General features: G+C 56.7%; 1 protein-coding gene across 6 annotated transcripts in view; it reads left to right on the forward strand.

Moving 5' to 3' along the window:
* The first annotated feature begins 7,545 nt into the window (after positions 1-7,545).
* Positions 7,546-21,259, forward strand: part of COL27A1 (collagen type XXVII alpha 1 chain) — a 136,528-nt gene continuing 122,814 nt past the window's right edge. For 5 of the 6 annotated variants that reach the window (XM_047700384.1, XM_047700386.1, XM_047700388.1 and 2 more), the window contains exons 1-3: positions 8,898-9,431; positions 15,766-15,836; positions 19,027-20,756. In XM_047700384.1, coding sequence (XP_047556340.1) covers positions 9,373-9,431; positions 15,766-15,836; positions 19,027-20,756 — 1,860 coding nt within the window. In that variant the 5' untranslated portion in view covers positions 8,898-9,372. Of the gene's footprint in view, positions 7,756-8,897; positions 9,432-15,765; positions 15,837-19,026; positions 20,757-21,259 lie in introns of those variants that run through there. The other variant, XM_047700385.1, reaches the window with a different exon arrangement.

A 21,259-nucleotide genomic window follows, 5' to 3' on the forward strand; every position in this document is an offset into this window, starting at 1 on the left:
TGGCTCAAGAAGATTCACGAGACTCAAAATGTCAGTCCTTCCAAATTGCTAGCTCATTGCAGGGTTATGTAGTGAACTCACTAAGGTAAGAATGTTCTTCTCGGCCACAGGCTGCCTCAAAGCAGGGATCTGGAGACACCAGCTATGAACTCCACCATCCTCTCTTTCAAGGGCATTATCAGGCCACACTCCCACACCCAGATCAGGGACCAACCACAGAACACCTCAAAGCCAGGGAGTTCAAAGTGGAGACTCAGCTGGACTTTCTTATCCCTGGTTGGTTACACAGGCATCTTCTTGCTGTGAAGCCAGTGCCAATGGCAGAGTTTTCTAGGGGTCTCACCATGATCAGGGATAATTGTTAGACTAATTGTTTTCCATAAACAATGCTGACAATTTGGTACAAAGCACACTGAAATGGCTTAGTCCCATGGGCACAGAGCAACACCATGAATCATTGTGGCTATCAGTATGACTAGTGGCCAAGGTCCTGTAGTCACAGGTCCTTAATCAAAGACAGAGAAGCATATCTAACAAGCAACAGTTCAGATAAGCTAAAAAGATGGACCATACTTATCCAGGGCTCCACTCAGTAGGAAAACAATTTTATTGCCCTAGAGGAGGCACATGACAAAATCTTAGAGGATCCTGATAGTCCTCAGCTTGGTGAGAACAATGTGGTATAATTGCTAAGAAAGCGAATATGCACCCAGGTTGTATTAACAAGAGCATAGATTATGTATGGAGGGAGGTGAGAGTTCTACTCAACTCTGTGCTGGTCAGATGAAACCTGAACCCTTCAGTTTCAGTTAGGTGACTGAAAAACTGCAACGCTTTTGGTGGAGACGATGTTGGAAGATACGAAATAGGCACCAGATGAGCAGTGGTTAGAAGAAATAAGACCGCTGGGTCTGGAGAAAGGACGCCTTAGGAGGTGGGACCGTTCCTTTGAGTGATTTCAGCTATAGTGTCAGGCTTTAGCTGACTTCAGAGTTGTTGTTCTCAATAGCCATCATAAAAGGGGCTTTGGCGTGATGATCCTTGGAGGAACACACAAAGAGCTCCTTACAGAACTATTTTTTTGGATGGGGGGAGTGCTGTGTGTGCTGCTCCTCTGTCCTCACTTTGTGTCAAGGACAAGCACCCAAAGACGTTGCATTAGCCCACTTTCCCTGGAACTACACATAAGCAGCAATGTATCACGTCACGGGGCCTGGGCACCAGGTACCGAGACACCTAGGCTCTTAGAGTGCAAATTTTAGCTGGTGGGGGGAAATGATGACTGTCCATCACAGCTGTCTCTCCACTGTGCCTGATAGCTGGTGTGCGGCCTGAAGACATTACCAAACTGGGCGTTGGACTGGACAAATTTCCACCTTGTTGAAATTTATTTGGAGGGTGGGGGTGGGGTGGGGTTGTGGGGTTCCCCTCCCCGGGGGGCTCTAGCTGGCTACTTCTTAGCCTGTGAAGGGACCTCCCCCTGACTCCACCCCCACATGGTAGCCCTTGTTCTGCCCTTGCTGCTGGATAAGCTTGGGCAAGTCCCTTCCCTTTCGGGATCTGGTTCTTCATCTTCAGACTAGAGATGTGGATATCTGCCCTGTCTCACGGGGCTGTTGTGTGGAAACTGACAATGAAGTTGTTTGGGGCTGTCTGGGGGGAGGGGGTTATTACTGTCATTGTCATTGCTATCCCCTGGTTTGTCTGGTACAGACCAGAATTCCCGTTCCTCTGCTACATCAACTGGGACACTTTCAGAGGCTAAAAATGGCCTTGCCAATGAGAGACACTCTCGTTTTGAGAAAGGAGGGGTCCCCAAGTGATTGAGCACCTCAATGATGTCTTGAAGGCCCTGGTTCCTTTCCTGTCATCCTCAGTCCATTGGCTGGGGACCTCATTGTCACCTCATTGTGGCAAAATGACTGCAGCCTCTCCAACAGCACATCCTCACTCCACAATGCTCAGAAAGAAAAATGGGAGGGGCGCCTGGGTGGCTCAGTGGGTTAAAGCCTCTGCCTTCAGCTCAGGTCATGATCTTGGGGTCCTGGGATAGAGCCCCACATAGGGCTCTCTGCTCAGCGGGGAGCCTGCTCCCCCCCACCTCCTGCCTCTTTGCTTACTTGTGATCTTTGTCTGTCACATAAATAAATAAAATCTTTAAAAAAAAAAAGAAAGAAAGAAAAATGGGGTATATCACCGGAGTGTGTCTGCTTATAAAAGTGAGCAATATTTTCTCAGAAGGCCCAAGCATATCTAATTCCTCTCATGTCTCAGTGGTTGGTCTGTATCTTATGTCCATACCCAAAACCCTCCCTGGCCAGGGGAAGGAGACTCTCATGTTGGGCTGTGTCCTCCTAAGTCCTTGGGGCTTAGGAGGACACAGTCTTCACTCAGGGATGAGACTGCTTAGATGGTGGACGAAGATGGAATTCTGCTAGCATGGACGAACCACCAGTGTCTGCCACATCATGGGGATGTCCTGGGGTGAGGGTCAACCAGACCTCAGCTCTACCTCTACACCCTCCCTCTCTCCCTTCCTCATTCATCCCATACTTACTGAGAGCCTACTGTGGGTGAGCACTTGGTACACCCCTGGGGATTCTACAAAGTTAAGATATAGCTGTGATCTTGAGGAAGCCCAGTGGACTACGTGTGCGTATAAGGCAGATATATATGTCCTGATGGGACCTGGCATTCTAGTACCAGGCAGGAGGAGGGGAAGCTATGGGGAGAAAAGGGAAGCCATGAAGGCCACTCCAGGGAGAGGATGTCACAGGAGTGAAGGAGTGAACCAGAGCTCTCTGAACTCATCAGCACTTTGCTTTCACTCTCAGCTACAGGCGTGGCCCAGAACCCGTCACTCGTAGCCTGCTCGGTAAAGCCAATGGCTCCAGAAACATCCTGAGGGAGAGTCCAGAGGTCTTAACTCGTCACAGCTCACACTTCTGGAAAATGGGTCTAATTCTTTCAAGGTTGGCTGAATGGATGGAAGGAGGAAGTAGGTTTGACTCTATGGCTAGACATCGATGTGGGAGGCCTGACTTCTCACCCTCGCTCCCCCATTGACTGTGCGAGCTCGAGAAAGTCGCATATCCTGTCTATAAGCCTCAGTTATCCCACCTGTAAAAAGAGGAATTTAGGCTAGGCAGCTCTAGAGGTTCTTCCAGGCTTGAATTTCTTTGGGGAATCCCCATGTGGGTCACTATCAGCTCTGCAAAGTAGAATCTGGGTATCTCACTGGCCTCCCCTACAGGCCCAGGCCCGAGGAAATAAAGTCAGACTGAGTTTAGGAAAGAAAGGCTCCAGAGATGGTCTGAGTTGCCCAGGGGATCACAAGCCCAGAGGATGTCCCTTCCTGTATGTTGGCCCAGGAGCTTCCCTGGCCTCAGCCTTCATTCCTCTTGGTGGAATGATGGTGTTTGGGGTCTTGGCAGTCACTGGGCTGGAGTGAGGTCGCCCCACAGGCAGAGCCCAACCCCTGGGAGACAGGCGGGTCATGATAACACCCAGCAGTGGCTCCAGCCACTTCCTTGGGGGAGAGGGACCGAGCTGGGATTGCCTTGGGGGGAGAGGGAGGGGACAGGATTGGAAGCTGCCTCTCCCTCCAGCCTGGTGTTCATTCAGTTCCTGCCAGGGAAACGGTTTATCCCAGCTGCTGGCAAAACAGGCCCAAGTGAGGCAGAGCAGGACCAGTGCATCTGCACACCTAAAGTCACACACGGCACGTGTCCTACAAATATTTGCTGATGGACCAGTGTTATGACGCGGGAGAGAAAGCAGGTGGCCGGAAAGCTAATCTCTTAGGTGTAATCTGGCAAACTACTCTCGTGTATTCATCCCCACTTTCACTTAGCATTTTTGGAATACTTCCCACGTACCAGGCACAGGAAGTCAACACGGCCATGGGATCTGCTTATCGCAAGGACCACAACGCATAGTTGCTGTGACCAGTGTCCTGCTCAGGGCTTGAGGCACGTCAGCATCTCCTGATTGGCCGAGGGACCCGGGAATGAATGACTCTTCTAAATGATTCTCTTATTCGACATGTATTGTGTGCACACATCCTACGCTATGTGCTGTGCGGGGTCCAAATAAGAAAGAAAACCCCATCCTGGTGTGTCCTGCAGGGCAGGGCCTTGGGGGAATTGGGATCTGAGTTCTCCTCCTGGTTCTGCAGGCCAGAGAACTCAAGGCAAGGCTTTCTGAACCACAGTTTTTGCCTGTCTCCTTGCTGGTCTCCTCCGCCAGCCCGACTGGAGAGCAAGAAGCATGGGTGGGTGCACAGTGGGTTCCCAGAAAAATCTGGGTGGAGAGATTAATGGGGTGTAATATCTGGGCAGTGTGCAGCCTCTGTCCTTTTCTTTCTTTCTTTTTTAAAAGATTTTATTTATTTATTTGACAGAGAGAGATACAGCGAGAGAAGGAACAGATGCATGGGGGGGGGGGCGTTGGAAAGGGAGAAGCAGGCTTCCTGCTGAGCAGGGAGCCTGATGCAGGGCTCAGTCCCAGGACCTTGAGATCATGACCTGAGCCAAAAGCAGGCGCTTAACGACTGAGCCACCCAGGCGCCCCTGCAGCCTCTGTTCTGCAGGCTAAGACTTCAATTGTGATTCATTCATGACTGTTTACTGAGCACTTACTACGCGTCCGCCAGTAAGGCTTTTCAGATGAACAGCTCATCTTAAGACAGATGCGTCTCAGACAGCAGGGTCCATGGCTGATCTGCTTGGGCCACTGTGTGGCCCCTGGGTCCCTACCAGGCCAGGAATTCTTATTCTTCTACCTTGTGTCTGAGATGTCACCTGGGCCTGGCAGTCACTGTCCACCAGTTCCTAGTCTCATTGCCTTTTAGCCCACAGAGATGACCCAGTTCAGGCTGGCTCGTGAGTGCCCCTTCCTGTGCACAGAATAGGCAATGGCTCAGTGTCTTTGGGACCCAACCTCCAGCAGAACTGTTTCCCCAGTCTCTGGTGTGGTGCCAGGAACCTACTTGGCGGGAAGACTGGGTGTGACGCAGCAGCACAAGAAGCAAGATCCCTTCCCAAGAATTCCTATCAGTGTCCATGACTTCTCTTTCCAGCTGACCATGAGCCCCGGGAAGACCGTGAGTTTCATTTCCCTCCAACCTAGCCAAACAGAGTTAGCCCTCAAGAATTATCTACCAAATTGGATTACTGTTGAACAACACTCTCGCACTCACGAGCTCAAGGACTCACGCAGGTGACTGTGTGTGACGCACCTAGTTTACACATGGAGAGAGTGAGGCTTTGGAAGAAGATACCATCGATCTTTATGTGCTTTACAGGGTTTCCCATGGGTCTTTGCAGCAGCCCTTCAAGGAGCAGGGGTCCCTGGGTCTTAACACCATACTTGGATTTGGAAGTGAGATTTGGAAAGGCCTTGTTGCTCAGCCACTGACCCCCTCCCTGACCTTTGAGGAAGTGCATCCCCTTGCCTGGAAATGGCTTCGTGGCCGATGAGTCACGGGGCATCACCCACACAGTGCAGGGGAGAGCTGGATAGCTTCTCCACTACTCCCCCCCCGCCCCCTTCAAAACCTGCCTGAAATCCACTCCTGCACTCCTGGCCTTTTGGTGACTCTTCCACTGGAATTGTCTTCCCCCATGGCTCCATGATCATTTAACACACCCTTCAGAAGCCAAAGGCCACCTCCTCCTGGGAGAATTCTCTGGTTTCTCTCCATCCCTTAGCTCTGCTTGACAATTCAATTCATCGGTAGCATTTATCACATTCTCCTTGTGTTATCTTTTTTTTTTAAACATTTTATTTATTTATTTGAGAGAAGAGAGAGACAGTAAGAGAGAGCATGAGCGAGGAGAAGGTCAGAGGGAGAAGCAGACTCCCCGTGGAGCTGGGAGCCCGATGTGGGACTCGATCCCGGGACTCCAGGATCATGACCTGAGCCGAAGGCAGTCACTCAACCAACTGAGCCACCCAGGCGCCCTCCTTGTGTTATCTTGATGTGATTGCATGGAGGTGTCTGATATCTCCCATGCAGGCTCTCTTTCCTGCCCCAAGCTGCTGACTGAGCATGCCTTCTGTCCATGTTACAAATGAGTGTGTGCCCAGAAAGCAGGACCCTGTGCCAAGTTCTTTGTCTTCTCGCCCATAGTGGCAGACCCTCTTCCCTCGGTTTTGTACAGGGGTTTGCACGCTGGAGGAATTAAAGAAACTCATTTAAATTATTAATGGTTTGAGCCTCTATTGTGTCCCAGGCTCCGTGCTGGGTGTGGGGACACAGAGATGGATGTGACAATGACAACACCATGTGACATGCGCTATAACTCGGGTGTGGGAGAGAGCTCGAGCTGCCCTTGAAGGACAGGCAGCAAAGGGGGGTGGGAGGGAGGGAACCCAGGAGGAAGCAGCCTGGACCAGGCCTTGAAGTAGCCTAGCTTGTCCAGAGCTCGTCCAGGAATCAGAGAGACTGGGGCTTTGGGGCAGACGATGAAGCTGGGGAGGCTGACAAGGGTCTGCTCGGAACCCCTTAAAGGCTAAGGTTTGGATTATTGTGCTTAGCTGCGGAAAACAGGAATCAGACCACCTTGGTTCCAGTGCCACCTCCACAGCCTACCAGCTTGGTGAGTTCAGGAGGGTGACTTAATTTTTCAGCATCTCAGCTTTCTCATCTGTAAATGTTGATAGCAGACCTGCCGTAAGTGGCGACACTTAACAGAGTGCTACACCTGGTTAGAAGGAGGACAGAAAGGGTGCAAACCCCTTTTGGGATTTTGGTACCGGAAACAACTCTCAGAAGTGGAGTTTTGGAATCAAGGGGAAGCCAAAAGACCCCTAACTAATCAAGATACATAATATTTTAATGCAATACTTTACAAATGTCAAAACCAATGCAAAAAAAAAAAAATCCATGATGAACAACGTATCAAAAAACTATCCTTAAGGGCTGGATCCGCCTAGCACAAGGTATGCAGCTTCAGAAACCGCCAGCTGCACTTGGTCTGGGAATTCTCAACCTTCCAGGGCTTCCGAAAACCTGAGGAAAACCCGTGGCGCCTCTCACCCAGAACGCTCAAACACACATCCTCTGTGCAATTTTGGGGTGTTTCTGCCGCTCCCTGGGGCTCGTCCGCGTGGAGGGTAAGAATCCAGTTCCACGCGGTGGTGTGGGAGGTGTAGGGGGGTGTTCCACGCGCCACCCAGTCATCTGCGGGTTCCCTAGCACCCGGCCCCGCGGGCCTCCTGGCAGCCATGGGTGCTCTGCCCCCTGCAGGAAGCAGCGCATAGCTATTCCACTTCTTTTTCTTTCTGGCTTGGCTCCCCCAACCTACCCCCCCCCCCTTCGCTTAGGCTTGGGACTTTTCCTAAAGTTTGCTGAAACCAGACACCTTGCTCCACCGAGCCCGCGTGCAGCCACGGTTTAAAAGGCCGCCTTCAGCGCCCCCTCCCCGCCCCCAGCGGAGACTTCAAAAGGCTCGGCGGGCGCCGCGGCCCCAGCACCTATGAGCCGCCCTCCGCGCCCGGAGCCCGCGCCGGAGTCGGAGGACGCAGAGCAGACGAAGTTCGAGCGCAGGCGGACCGGGTCGGCGGCGCAGCCCCGTGCGCCCATGCCCCTCCCGGTGCCGCTGCGCTCCGAGCGCCCGCGCCCAGTTTAGGGAAGGGGACCCCGCACCCCCGCCCCCGCGCCCGCTTCGGGGGCTGCGGGGACCCATGAACACAAATGCCGTTAGGCACCCGAGGAAGGACTGACCGTCCAGCCTCGCAGCTAGGGACCCAGTAAGTGCCCCGGGGCTCCTGGAGCTCTGGGGGTAGCGGTGTGTGTGCGTAAAGTTGCGCGCGTTTGGGGGGGGGTGTGCACGTGTGTGGAATGAATGCGTTTGTGCACGCTTGCGGTGGGCACTAGCGGAGAGCTGTGTGCAAGTGGGGGTGTGCGCGCGCGCGTGTCTATGTGAGGTGTGTGTGCACGTGAAGGTGTGTGTGCGGGAGTGTGTGTTGGGGGGATACGGATACGCTAGTGTGCATTTGTGTGCGTGTAAGTACTAGTGTGCCTGCGTCTGCTTGTAGGGAGTCCGGGTTGCGTTCGAGTCCAGACACCCCAGGGTGTGTTTGTGTGAGCCCTGGAGGAGTGCGTGGCCAAGCTTGTATGTGGATGAGTGTGAGTGTGTGTCTGAGTTTGTGGTAAGCGTGGATGTGTGTGGGAGTTTGTATGCACCGTTGAACAAACCATGGAGGCGGAGGTGGAGGGGACTTCTAATGCCTGGGCTCGGACTGGGGTTGTGGCCGTGCGAATTTGCTGGGCGCTTGCAGCGGTGTCAAGGTGTGTGCCGTGGTGCGCTCCAGCGGGGGATCTGAGGGAGTCTTTTCTTTGGTCGCATTCTGAGGGTGTGTATGTGTGTGTGTGTGTGTGTGTTTAGCTCCCATTTCTTACCGACTGGACAGGGAAGGGAAGAGGGTGACCAGTGTTTAACAACTTCACCCACTGTGTATGTGCTGGGGAGGTCTGTTCTCCAGGGTGTTCTGAATCTGGGAAGAGGAGTGTGTATGTGTGGTAGGACACTGGGTTGTTGCTGTTGTGGGAGTCTAGATACTGAGTACTGGTCGAGATCTCTCCTCGGAACACTGGGTTCCTTTCAGCAGTGATATTTGTCCCCTTTCTCCTTCTATCTCGGCCCCCCCCAAGCTCGGGGACCTCCCCCAGCCCCCCAGTCTCACAAGCCATTAGTCCCAAATCTCCGAATTGTGGTCGCCCTGCTGTGCAGGCTTGGCCGTCTCTTCCTTATTTGTGAATCTCAGTTTCCCCAATTTTATTGGGGGGGGGGGTGTCTCTGAAGGGCTGCGGTGGGCCAGCCGAGGCTGTGTGACCGGCTGCGGCCGGCAGGGGGCAGCATGGGGCAGCAGAGGGCGGCTCGGCGCGGGGAGGAGAGAAGGTGGAGAGCCACCGCGGGCCGAGACTTTAAATCGCCTTCATTTCCCCCAAATCCTTCCTTTTCCTCTCCTCCCCCAGGCCGGCGGGGAGGCAGCTTCTACCGCCCTCCGCGCGCCCTCGCCCGGCCTCGCTCTGCCTCCGGGGACCGACAGCAGCCCGCCTCCAAAAGTTTGATCATCTCTCTTTTTTTGCCTGCTTCTTCTTCCTTTTCGGTGGAAGCAGTAAAAGAGCGAGGCAGGGCGAGCGCGGCGCCGGGACTCCTGGGACCATGGGCCTGGCGCGGGCGCCCGCGGGGCCCCGGCCGCGCTGCCTGCCTGCTCCGGCGCCCCTGGGCGCGAGGCTGCGCTGGGGGCGCGGGGGCCGCGCGCTCTGAGCCGGCCTGGCGCGGCGGGGCGGGGGGCTGGCGGCCCCATGGGGCGCGCCCACACTTGCCCCCCGGGCTCGGGAGCATGAAGTAGGGGCCCGCCATGGGAGCGGGATCGGCGCGGGGGGCCAGAGGCACAGCGGCGGCGGCGGCGCGCGGGGGGTGAGTACACGCTCGGGGGCGCCCCCTCCCCAGCTTCCTGCTGCTCCCAGCCCGGGGGAGGGCTAGGGGTTCCCCGCCGCGCCGGACGCTTCCCCGGAACGTCGGCTTCCTGCCCCTTCCTGCGCCCCTCTGAGGCGGGCCGCCAAGGGTTAACGCGGGCTGCGCCCCCCGGCCTGGCGAGGCTTGGCGAGCGCCGTGTGCCCTGCCCCGCTGGCCCGGCTCCGCGTTCGCGTTGGCCGGGGGCCGTGCTGGGGAAGGTCGGTGCGGAGCCAGCCCTGGGGTCGGCATTGGGGGTGGGTGGTGGTGCCTGGGGCGGCGGGTTGGGGACGGAGGGGGGCTTCGGGGACGCTTGGGGGAAGAAGGGTCCCTGTTTCTGGCTGTCTTGGTGTGTTCCGGTGTCGGTGTCTACAGGTCCTGAGCCTGTAAGTTAGTCAGTTCTTGTGAAACTATCCGCAGGCGTCTAGGTCTCCGGGTCTCAGCTTCTGCTGCTGTCTCGGCGTCTGTGTGTCTTTGCACGTCCCCTGCTTCTGGAAGTCTCCGCATGTGTGTCAGTCTGTTTGGGTCTGTTCGTCTCAGTGTTCCCTCCTTCCCTGGGGGCTGGGGGAGGGGGTGTCTCAGTCCCTGTCATTTTTGGGGTGTGAGAGAGAAAAAGGGAGATCCAGCATGTCAGAACAGAAAGGGCCCTTGTCATTGCACAGAAGCAGAGACTGGGCGCCAGGGAAGGACAGGGAATCTCCAAGGAAGGACCGTGGCAGAGCTGGGATCCAGGGGCTGATGGAGTAGTTGTAAAGAGTGAGTGTGTGTGAGAGCGAGTTACTGAGTGTGGGTGTGTGTGTGGGAGTGAGTGAGGATGGGAGCAGCCCTCCGGGCCCTATGCACTGTGGCTCATAGGACTTGCTCCCTTTCCACCCTTCCAGAACCAGAGGACATTCCCAAGAGGCTGGTCAGGGTTGTAGCTCCGCCCTGTCCCACATGCCCTGCCCCTTGGAGCTGGAATCAGGAGATGATGCCCCCCCCACTTCTTTCCCATGTCTTGGAAAAAGCTGGCTGGCTGAGATTCCCCCGCCCCCCACCACAACACACACACACACACACACACACACACCCTGCGCAAGTAAGCACACTGCTGACTCATTTTCTCCAGAAGACCCTGTGCCAAGGCAGATGCCAGCGGCTGGGCAGAAATGTGGTGCCAGGCGAGCACCCCATAGTGGGGCCCGAGCTTTGGGCAAACGGGCAGTCACGCTGCTTTGAGGCCCAACCTCTGCCTGGTCTCACTGCCTCCCTCAGCACAGCAGTGCCCTGGATCCTGTGCCCTCTGGTCCTGGCGAGACTTCCAGCCTTGCTCTCCTTTACCTCGCCCAGACCAGGCTCCTTGACACTACGGAGCACATCTCTGGCTCCTTTCTCCTTCCCTTTCCTCCCTATACTTGGAACGCTCCCCTTCCTGGTGCTTTCATGTGTCCTGCTGCCCCTCGGGTCTCATCTCAATGGCCATCAGCTCCCCTGGTGGGGTGCACTGGCCGGGGGTGGGGCTGCCCTTCCCATGTCACCCACTCCCTATCTCTCTCTGAGCACATTCTGCCTGTTACTTCGACAGCACGTTCTCTGTTCCCCGTTCTGTGTCTGGGGGACCTTCTTGGTATCCCACAGCCTGGCCCGGTGGGCGGCGGGTTGGAGGGCAGGGGGAGCCCTGCGATCAGACAGTGTGGGAGCGTGGACAGGCCCCCTCGCCTCTGGGCTTCCCTTCTTTCTGATCCACAAAACGGGCAGCTAAATTCTCGGCTCGCAAGGTTTAGTGAGGATTCACAGAGGACCGTGTTCATCAAGGGCTTAGAACAGTGCGTGGCATGTAGTAAATGGTCAATAAATGCCGCTGTTATTTGTACTATTATTCACTTCGTCTTGAATGGACATGTGAGTCAACTGGAAAGTTCTGGGCTGCATCCTGTCCAGACAGATGACCTGTCTGTGTTCCCACGGAAGAGGTATCAGGTGTGACGAGAGGAGCCTGGGTGCCTCTCTCTGGGCACACGGTGGCCTGGCTGGTCCACAGAGGCAGGTGGGACAGGTCTGTCTCCCTTTGCTGTTCTGCGGTCCTCAGGCCAGCGGCCCCCCAGCTTGTCCTGTGAGCGCACAGCCAAGCCTGGAGTCCACAGGGCCGCTTTCCTTGTGTGTTTTCTCATGCCCTGGGTCTCAGCTCTGAGCTCCTGCAGGACGTTCAAGTTGGTGTGGGTCTCTTACGATCTCTTACAGTCGTCTCTCACGATCCCAGGTAGGAAGGATGGGGGGAAAAACCAAGCATACCAGGTGTAGTCTGGCAGCCTAGTGGTCCCGGAGTAGCCACATTTGGTGTGCTGGCAGAGGGCCCTTTGCAGGGGTAGGGACACCTGGGTTCCCTTCCTGGAGGGTTGTGTGGCCAGGCTGTGTCTCCAAGGTCAGGTTCCCTAATGTGTAGGTACTGCCATTGCAGCTGCCTCCTGCCCTCTCTGGTCTTCCCCACATTCTGGAGCCCTGGGTTCACCGAGCCAAGGCCCACGAGTCAGTGGTGAAAACAGAAGTCGGGAAGAACAAAGCTTGAGCCAACGCAGGCACTAAACATTATTAGCAGTAGCCTAAACAGCATTGGAACGGGAGCAAACGATTCAGCAGGGCCTCCCTCCGGGAGCCAACTTTCCAGGCCTGGAGCTCACTTAGATGGCTTGTTGGCTCCCTAGGCTGCGCCTCTGTTCCTGTTGGTAAAGGCTGGACTCCGCTCTCTGGCAAATAGGAAGTCCCTGTAAGTGTCCAGTTTCTTCTCCACAAGAGACAAGTCAGGTGGAAAGGACTGTTTGCTAAGTAGAAGAGCAGATCATGTGGGTCACTGACAAGCTGTGTGGCTTTAGACAAATCACTTCCCCTCTCTGGGCCTCAGTTCCCTATTTCCACAATGAGGGGATGGGACTAGAATCTGGCCTCTAGATGATCTCAGAGGACCTTCTCCTGCTGTCTATACCCACCCTTCACTTTGGCAGGATATGAGTGAAGTGCACACAGCATTCAGGTCCAAGAGGTCAGTTGCATTTGTCAAGGTGAACGAATGGAGAGGCAAATTCATTGATAACAGGCCTTCAGGGCTGAAATGCTTGAGTTGGAAACCATCGTGTTGGGAAGCTTAATTGAAGCAAAGATTCTGATCCCATCCCTCCTGTGAGTCTTCTTTCTCCTGACCTTCAGGGATTAAAAATATTTCCCCCAAGTGTATCCTTATTCTCTCCAGAGGGGTCACCTTGGCATAACAGCAGCCAGAAAGATCAACTAAGGACATGTATGGTTCTTACGCCTTCTCCTCTCCACCCGCCTCTCTTTATCAGCTTGGGAAGCATCCTAAGCCGGGTGGATGTGACGTCATACAGTGAGACACTCGAGGAGTGAGGGCTTGTGCCTGGAAGGGGCTGAGAAGAGAGGATGGAAGGAAATGGGACAGAGATGAGGTTGTTGGGACCCTGGGAAGTGAGGGGCAGTGCCTTCAGAGCAGGCATTCTCCAGAAAAAGGAATTCCCAGGTCCTCTAAGTCTGGGGACTGCTGATGGACAGAAAGCCCTGTCCATGTCTTCATTGCAGGACTTCTCAGACCCTTTGATAGGCAGTTCATTGTTTGGTTGTGCTTTGGGAACCGTCGGGACTGGGATGCAGTTCTTCCCCAGTTGATGGGGCTCCAGTTTTCTGAAGTGTCTACCTGGTGCACGTGGGAAATAGTACTGAAGAATTATGACTTCAGAGCCTTCCCAGGGTGACCTTGAGGAGGAACCTGGCCTCCTTAAGCCTCGGTTTTTGTCACAGCAAACGAAGCCTCCTCTCGTTTCTTTTCAGGGCCGATGAGGCTGCCGTGGGCTTCAGGTGGGCAGGCCATGGCAGAAGGGTCAGTCTCTGCTCTTCCCCCCAAGCAATGCCGGGGCAGCGAGACACTGGTCATTGCTAGCGGCGAGCTGGAGGCGAGGCCCGCGGTGGCAGGGAGGACAGGCCCCTTGAAAAAAGGGCCTTTTCACAGCAGTGGCAGCAGATTGGAGAGGCTGAGGGGGAGCTGAGGATTATCTGGGAGCGACCCTGGAAACAAGTCAGAGGTAGAGAGAGGGCCTCTGGGGAGATACTTTTAAAGTCCAGGGTCCTGTAATACCAGGAACCATTTATTTCTTCCACAAAGATACACTGAATGTTTATGATATGCTTGCCAGGTGCTGGGAATATGCATGAACGAGACAGAGGTGGTTCCTACCCTTCAGGGACTTGTCCCTTTCTAAAGGGAAATAGGAAAATAGGCAATGGGCTCACGCGGGACACCTGCTGCAATGAGGTATGCGCAGTGGGGGGTGACGCCCAAGCTGGGGTCTTAGGCGTGTGTGGGAACTGACCAGACAAAAGAATGCTAGTCAGGAACACTTGGGAGCGGCACAGGCAAGGGCCCAGGTGCTGGAGGAGGCTTTCAAAGGACCACCATCAGCATCTGAATCTGAATGCTATTTCATTCAGTTTGCCTTGTGCTGCAAGTGACCCAATTCGACAGGGCTTACACAAAGGGAGTTATCAACTCCCATATCAAGAGATCTAAAGGAAAAACAGTGACGGGTTGGCTAATTCAGCATCTCACGTTTCATCAGACATCCACTGTTTTTCCATTCTGTCGTCCTCACTTGCTCATGGAGCCTGTTAGCCTCATGTGCACAAAATGGCTGCAGCAGCCACGCATCCCTGCTCAATAATATGCAAAAGCTAGAAGAAGACCTTCTCTCTATCCCCTGAAAATACTTTCCCGGGAGGCTTTAAGAGCCATCCCTCACATCTTACTGACCATGTTTGGGTCATGCATGCATGCCCACAGCGGTCACTGGCATGGCAAATGAAGTTCGCAAGATTGGCTTAGACTTACCCAGATTTATCCAGTATCCTCCAAAGTCCCTGCCTGCCTGAACAAGAAGGGCAGGGGGATGACTAAGTGTAGGTTACCACCAGTGTCTTCTACAGTGCCCATCGGGATCACTATTGATTATAACTGCAGTTAAATGGGAGTGATTGCCATTAAATCAGAGAGTGTGAGCTGGTTTTCCGGGGCGCCTAGGGAGCTGGGAAGAACAGGGGGTGCCAGACATCAATTCCGGCGGATGGGTTTCCTGGATTACACGATTCCCCAGAAGTGCACCATTCTAGCTTTCCTCTTGGAAATGGCTCCCGGGCCTGTGTGTCTCAGCCTTAGCCTGCGCCGCCCGCCGGTCGAGGCTTTCTCTGCCGGCTGGCCGGCTTTGGCCACGTGCCGCCCTCCCCTCTGCCCGCTTGGGGATCAGATGCCCCGGGTGGCTTCGGGTGTCGCCGGTGGCTGCTCCCACAGGAAGGTGAAATCGGATCACTGCCTCTGCCCATCTTGGCAGGAGCCACTGAGCGGAGCATTAACCCTTCTGGGTCCCAGAGTCCGGCGGTAGCCGTGATGCTGAAGGCGCACCTCTGTGGCTGGCACCAGGCCAAACCCTTGACATGCATGAGCTCATTTAATCCTCACGCCTGGCCGGTGAGATAGGGAGTGTCGGCCATGCCGCAGAGCTGGAGGCAGGCTCAGGGAGGCTGAGTGACTCACCGAGGGTCACACAGCTGGTAAGCGATGGGGTCGTGTTTGCACCTGGGTCTGCATGACCGCCCCCCCCCAGTGTCCTCTGTTTACTCTCCCCCACCTTTCTCTGCCAGCCTGAGGCCAGGTGGGCAGCTTCCTTAGCGTGCTCTGGTCCTGCTTAAGGGGTCTTCTCTCCCTCCCCGCTTGTGCCTACAGAGGGATTTCCCATCGCTTTTGTCCTTTGAGGATGTCCGTCATCCAAGTGGACCGGTCTGGTTTTCCCACTGACCTTTCAGTCCTGGCTCTGCTGCCCATTGGGTCTTAGGATCATGAGGCCATAGTACAGATGGGGAAACTGAGGTCCAGAGACGGGGAGGGGCTGGCCCCTTGTGGCTCAGTGAGTCAGCAACAGATTTGAAGCTGGATCCCCGGTCTTCTGACGCCCACGACAAGGCTTCCCGCCCACTGCTCCCTACCTTGCGACCTTGGTTTCCCAATCTGTGAAAAACAACGTTTTACTTGTGACTTGTGCCGCGGGAGCAGGTCCTGCCCCTAGAGGTTACGCCTGGAAACCCCGGGAGCATGGGCTACCCTGTGGGGTCATAGAGCCTGTGCCTGGCCTCCCCCGCCACCAGTAGGCAAGCCTGGCCAGGGTGGGGTGTCTGGGGGTGGGTGATTCTCTCCCAGCTCCCCAGCCAGATCTGGGCCCCAGGGTGGAAGCTGATGCCACCTCTGCTTGTGTCTTCCCATCTCTAGGGGGTTTCTCTTCACCTGGATCTTAGTCTCATTTGCCTGTCACCTGGCCTCCACCCAAGGACCTCCTGAAGGTAATTCCCTCTTCTCTTTGTGCAGGGGGTGGGGGGACAAGGAAGGGCAGAAGAGACCTGAGAACTCAGGGCTTGGAGACAGCCATGGCCCTAATTGGAACTCAGTGCCTCAGTTTTCCTGTCAGTTAGAATGGAGCCCATCATTGGCAAATTCTCTCCAGGCTGGGAAGAGTGACATTTGGAGTTTTGTAAGGGACAGCAAAGGCTCAGTGCAGAAATGTGGGAGAGTGACCCTTTCTTTCCTACGCGGGCGGGGGCAGAATTGGAAGAAATCATGGTTAGGTAAGCCTCAGTCGTCCTGATTTGTCCAAGGGTTATACTAAGATCTGTTGAGAGGAGGCATGAAGGCCACCACTCCCTCCCCTTGCCGTGAGATCCTGTTCTCCCCTGCCATCCCCGAGGACCCAGCCAGGGGGCCAGAGCGGCGGTGGGCTGGCTGCACAGCTGCTCCGGGAAACTGAAACCTCTCCCACATCTGTTTGTCAAGCAGCCACAAGGCCTCCTAGAATAGCGGCTCTTCCCCTCCTCCACGCTCGCCCGTGTGCTGGGGGCAGGCAGCGGGGCACTCCCAGAGCCCCTGTGGCCTGACCTGGCCGCCGGCAGGGATTGGGTCCCCGGGAGGGGAGGGCAGTGCCCGGAAGAGACTCTGGCTGCCCGGCAACATTTTGTGCAAATGTCATATTTTCCGAGCTTGCTGTTTCCCCCACAAAGTAGGTGAACAGCTGTCCAGAGTCCTGAGTCAGGCAATGGGGGGCGGGGGGTGTTGGGGAGAGGCCGGAGCTCCGCGGAGCCAGGTTTATGTAATAAAGGGATCTCGCCGCGGCCAGCTGGCAGGGTCCTTCTGCTTGGCGTCGGGCTGCATTCATTCCCCTGGCCCCCAGGTCCTGGCCCCTGGATTCTGGATGGGTCTCCACCCCACTCTCCAACGAGTCTGAGGGGCTCCAGCTTGGGATAGCATTGTGCTAAGAACAGAGACCCTGGAGCCAGGTGGCCTGGGTTCAAGTCCCGGCTGTGCCTTTTGTTATAGGCTGTGTGACCTTGGGCTCGTTCCTATAGCGAACTTTTCTGACCCTCCTCTGTAAAGGGGGGATGCTAAACAGTATCTTCTTTAGAGATGATTGAGAGAATTGGGCGAGATAGAACACATAAAGCACTTGGCACATAGGAAGTGGTCCGTAAATACTAGTGTTTATTGTTGTTAATTCTAGCATTTACCTGACCACTTGGACAAGAACGGTCCTTCTCCATCCCCTGTGGTGCCCACAGTGGTCAGAGGCCTCTGCCAGCTCCAGGTGGCAGAGTGTGGGGCTTTGCCCCTGCCCTGCACACCGTCTCTGGGGGAGGCCTGGAGACTGGCTGGGGTCAGCTTTGAAAGCCACCTGCAGAGGACAGTTGGGGAAGCTCATCGGTGACACCTGACCAGGCAGGTAGAAGCAGCTGTCAGCTGCAGTGTGTGAGGGCGTGCAGTGCAGGCTGGAGGGGGATGGGGGCGGGGGGAGCTTGGAGGGCCGCTCAGGTGGGATGAGGGGAGGGAGAGGTGGCTTCCTGCCCTCACCTCTTCCCCAGCAAATGCCTCCTCCCCTAGAAGTTGTTTGCAGGGAGTAGTAGTTTGTGCTTATAGGAAGGTTTCCGCGATGGAGACGTGGGGAATCCACCGCGACCAAGAGAATCTTGGAGCAGTGGTTTATTTGAGCTTAGGAGCTCAGGAGAGACGGAGGTGGGAGAAAGGAGAATTTGAAGGGAAACGAAGGCCCACAGATCCTTAGGGAGGAAGACAGGTCTTCAAGCCAGGCCAGCCTCAAAGAGCAACCTGGGACTGCGGTGTTCTCAGAACATTGTGAGCGCTTGGTGGCCGCCTTCACGTCTGGCTGCCCTTGCCTTCTGGGCAGGGAAACTGAGGCTCAGGGGTCAGGAATAGACTCGTCCAGAGGTGTCTGGACGAGGACAGCCAACAACCCTCTGATGGAGGTGTTCTTTGCCGCCTCGTTTTACAGCGGTGGGAACGGAGGCTCAGAGTCCAGACTCCCAGGTGGCTCTGTCTGGCTCTGAAGTCCAGCCTTCTGACTCCAGAGCCTGCTACATATGTACAGCACTCATCTTCTCCTGGCCCATCTATCTGTCCATCCACCCATCTGTCCATCTCACAGCTGCCGGCCGAGGGCTAAGTGCTAAGTGCCATATCCAGCCCCACGTGGACCCCACGTACCATGCTCAGGGCCTAGGTTGCTGAATTCAGGGGGTTGGTGGGAGGGAGCCAAGGACCCGAGCCAGACCCCCATTCTGGAGGCGGCCTCTCTTTTCCGAGTCGGAGTTTGGGAGCTGTCTTCTGCAGACACTGGCAGCTCGGCCGACTAAAGAAGGTCGAATGACCCTGCGAGAGGCAAGGTCAGGAAGCCTTTCCATACACACGCTGGAAGCCCTCCTTTGGCGAGCCCCACCGTTGTAATTACTGGGCGGATGTGACCTGGCCAGGCCACAGTCGACGTCCAGACGCCTCGCCAGAGGACAGAGGTTACAAGGATGCCTCGATCGCTTCCTCTGCTCTGTCCAAGGCTACGCAGGGAGGCGGGGAGTCATTGGATGTGTCCTCTTCCTTCTGCGCAGAAGGCAGCTCCCCCAGTCTGCTCTGGCCACAGAGAGACCTAGGGGTGCAGAGAGGGCTGGGGACCTTCCTAAAGGCGGTCAAACCAGTCAGGCCCGCTGGACATCCTTACCGAGCTCCTGTGACCCTGCTTCCTCACTCATGGGACGGCTTCCTGGAGGAGGTGGCTTCTGAGACGGACAAGGGGAAGAGCCTGAATACTCACGGCTAGCCTCTGGTGACGGTCATTATTTCTGGTACAAATAGCTGTCCTTGGCAAGTGCTTACTGGGTGCCAGGCGCTTGTTTTCAAGCGTGCCAGCTCGTTTGCTCTTCGTGGCAGCTTTCTCAGTCTGGTGCTACTGTGATCCCATTCAACAGACGAGGAAACCGAGGCACTAAAGTCACATGTATAGCTCAGGGTCTGTGTTGTAAACAAGTATAGGCAGGGCCATTCAGCCAGACGGGGGACTGGTTCCGACTCCGTGCTACCGGCCCCAAGCGTGGGGTAGCAGCAGGTGGACCGGCCTCCCCGTCTGTGCTCCTGGAGGGGCCTGGGGCGGGAGCAGGCCCTGACCGCGCCCTCTCCCCCTCTGCGCTCCCTCTGCAGATGTGGACGTCCTCCAGCGGCTGGGCCTCAGCTGGACGAAAGCAGGGGGTGGCCGGAGCCCCCCGCCCCCGGGGGTCATTCCGTTCCCATCGGGCTTCATCTTTACGCAGCGGAGCCGGCTCCAGGCCCCCACGGCCGCCGTCCTTCCCGCCGCCCTGGGCACAGAGCTGGCGCTGGTGCTGAGCCTCTGCTCCCACCGGGTGAACCATGCCTTCCTTTTCGCCGTCCGCAGCCGGAAGCACAAGCTGCAGCTGGGCCTGCAGTTCCTCCCCGGCAAGACGGTCGTCCACCTGGGGCCCCGGCGCTCCGTGGCCTTTGACCTCGACGTGCACGACGGGCGCTGGCATCACCTCGCCCTGGAGCTCCGGGGCCACACTGTCACCCTGGTGACGGCGTGCGGGCAGCGCCGGGTGCCTGTCCCGCTGCCTTTCCACAAGGACCCAGCCCTCGACCCCGAGGGCTCCTTCCTCTTTGGGAAGATGAACCCACATGCGGTCCAGTTTGAAGGCGCCCTGTGCCAGTTCAGTATCTACCCTGTGACGCAGGTCGCTCACAATTACTGTACCCACCTGAGGAGGCAGTGCGGACAGGCTGACACATACCGGCCCCAGCTGGGACCCCTCCTTCCCCGAGACTCGGGCACGACCTTCACCTTCCAGACCGACTTTGCCCTGCGAGGCCTGGAGAACCTGACCACTGCTGCGCCAGCCCTGGGGTCACGGCCAGCAAGCAGGGATCCCAGGGGGACTCCGGTGCCCGTCACACCCGCCAAGCCCCTGAGGACTAGCACCACAGAGCCTCGCTGGCGTGCGGCCGCAGGGGACCCAGGCCGGATCCCGCTGCCACCCGCCAAGCTGTCAGCCGGTGGAGCGCTCCCTGCTGTGCCCCCAGCCTCTCCGGCCAGTTACACCACAACTGTCCAGCTGTTGCGGAAGAGCGCAGCCACCAAGACCCCCAAAAGCCATCCAGCCAGGCTCTGGGTCCCTTCTCCTTCAGTAGGCCCTGTCCAAAGCCCCCGCCGACCCCAGAAGGCTGCTCAGCCTTCCTTCACAAAAGCAGCCCCACCCACCAAGAAGCCAGTGCCCCCCACTTCCCACCCACTTCCTGCCAAAGCCTCCCGCCCCTCAGTGAAGCCGAGCCAGAGGACCCCTGTGACGCCCAGACCTCTGCTACCCAGCACTCGGCCCCTACTTCTGGCCACCAGCTCCTCTAAAAAGACTTTTATCCCAGCGGGCCAGACCGAGGCCAAGCCGAGCCGTCGCAGCAGTGAGCCGGCCCCTGCCCGCACTGGCACCCACAGACCTCCCCAACCCACGGTTCCGCCCCTGCCCCCTGTCCTCCATCCTGGCTCTCCCAGGATCCCTCCGCCAGCCACAGCGATGCCTCCCACCCTTGCTCCTGGCTCGGCCCCCACCAGAAGCAAGAGACCCTCTGGATCAGAGGCCACAAAGAAAACCAGACCCAAGAGCAGCCCCCGGAAGCCCGTCCCCCTCAGACCTGGGAAGGCGGCCAGGGATGTTCCGTCGAATGATCTGACAACCAGGCCCAACTCCAGACTGTCCCGGCCCCACTGGCCGACCACCCCGGCCCCAGCGTTGGCCCCCGTGCGATTCCTGTCCTCCAGTCCCTGGCCCACGAGTCACAGCTATTCGTTCTTCCACCTGGCGGGACCCACGCCTTTCCCGTTGCTGATGGGACCTCCAGGGCCCAAGGGAGACTGTGGTTTGCCGGTAAGATGGGGTGAGGTGTGCATGTTGCTTAGAGCTCAAGGGGGTGGCAGGGGCAGTCGGGACAAGAGGCGACTCCTGGCATTAGGGCAGAGCCGGAGAAGCAACTCAGAGCAGGGAGGTGGCTGTGGGCAGGGCCTCGGCTGGCTTGCAGGTCCCCTGTTCCTCTCCCTGTGATGTGCTCATGATTGTCTGCTCTGCTGTGACCCATGGTCCACTGGGGCAGCTCTGGGTTTGGTGGCCAGTGCTGGGAGCAGAGCACCCCTGGGCTTGGGCGGGCCCAGGCTCCAGGTCATTCTCTGCTAACCGAAGGTCAAGTGGCTCGAGGAAAACCACTAGCTGACTGGCCCCCAGGCCACATGGTTTCCAGAGTCCCGCTCTCCCAACTGATGGAGGAGAGCCCTTCCAGCCCACCAGCTAGTCTGGGAGATCCGGACAAAGGTCACCCACGGGTAGTCCTGAACGTGTTTTGTTTGGCACACGCAGCATTGTTTAAAAATATTTAA

This window comes from Lutra lutra, chromosome 13 (assembly GCF_902655055.1).
Source record: "Lutra lutra chromosome 13, mLutLut1.2, whole genome shotgun sequence".
NCBI classification, from domain to species: Eukaryota; Metazoa; Chordata; class Mammalia; order Carnivora; family Mustelidae; genus Lutra; species Lutra lutra.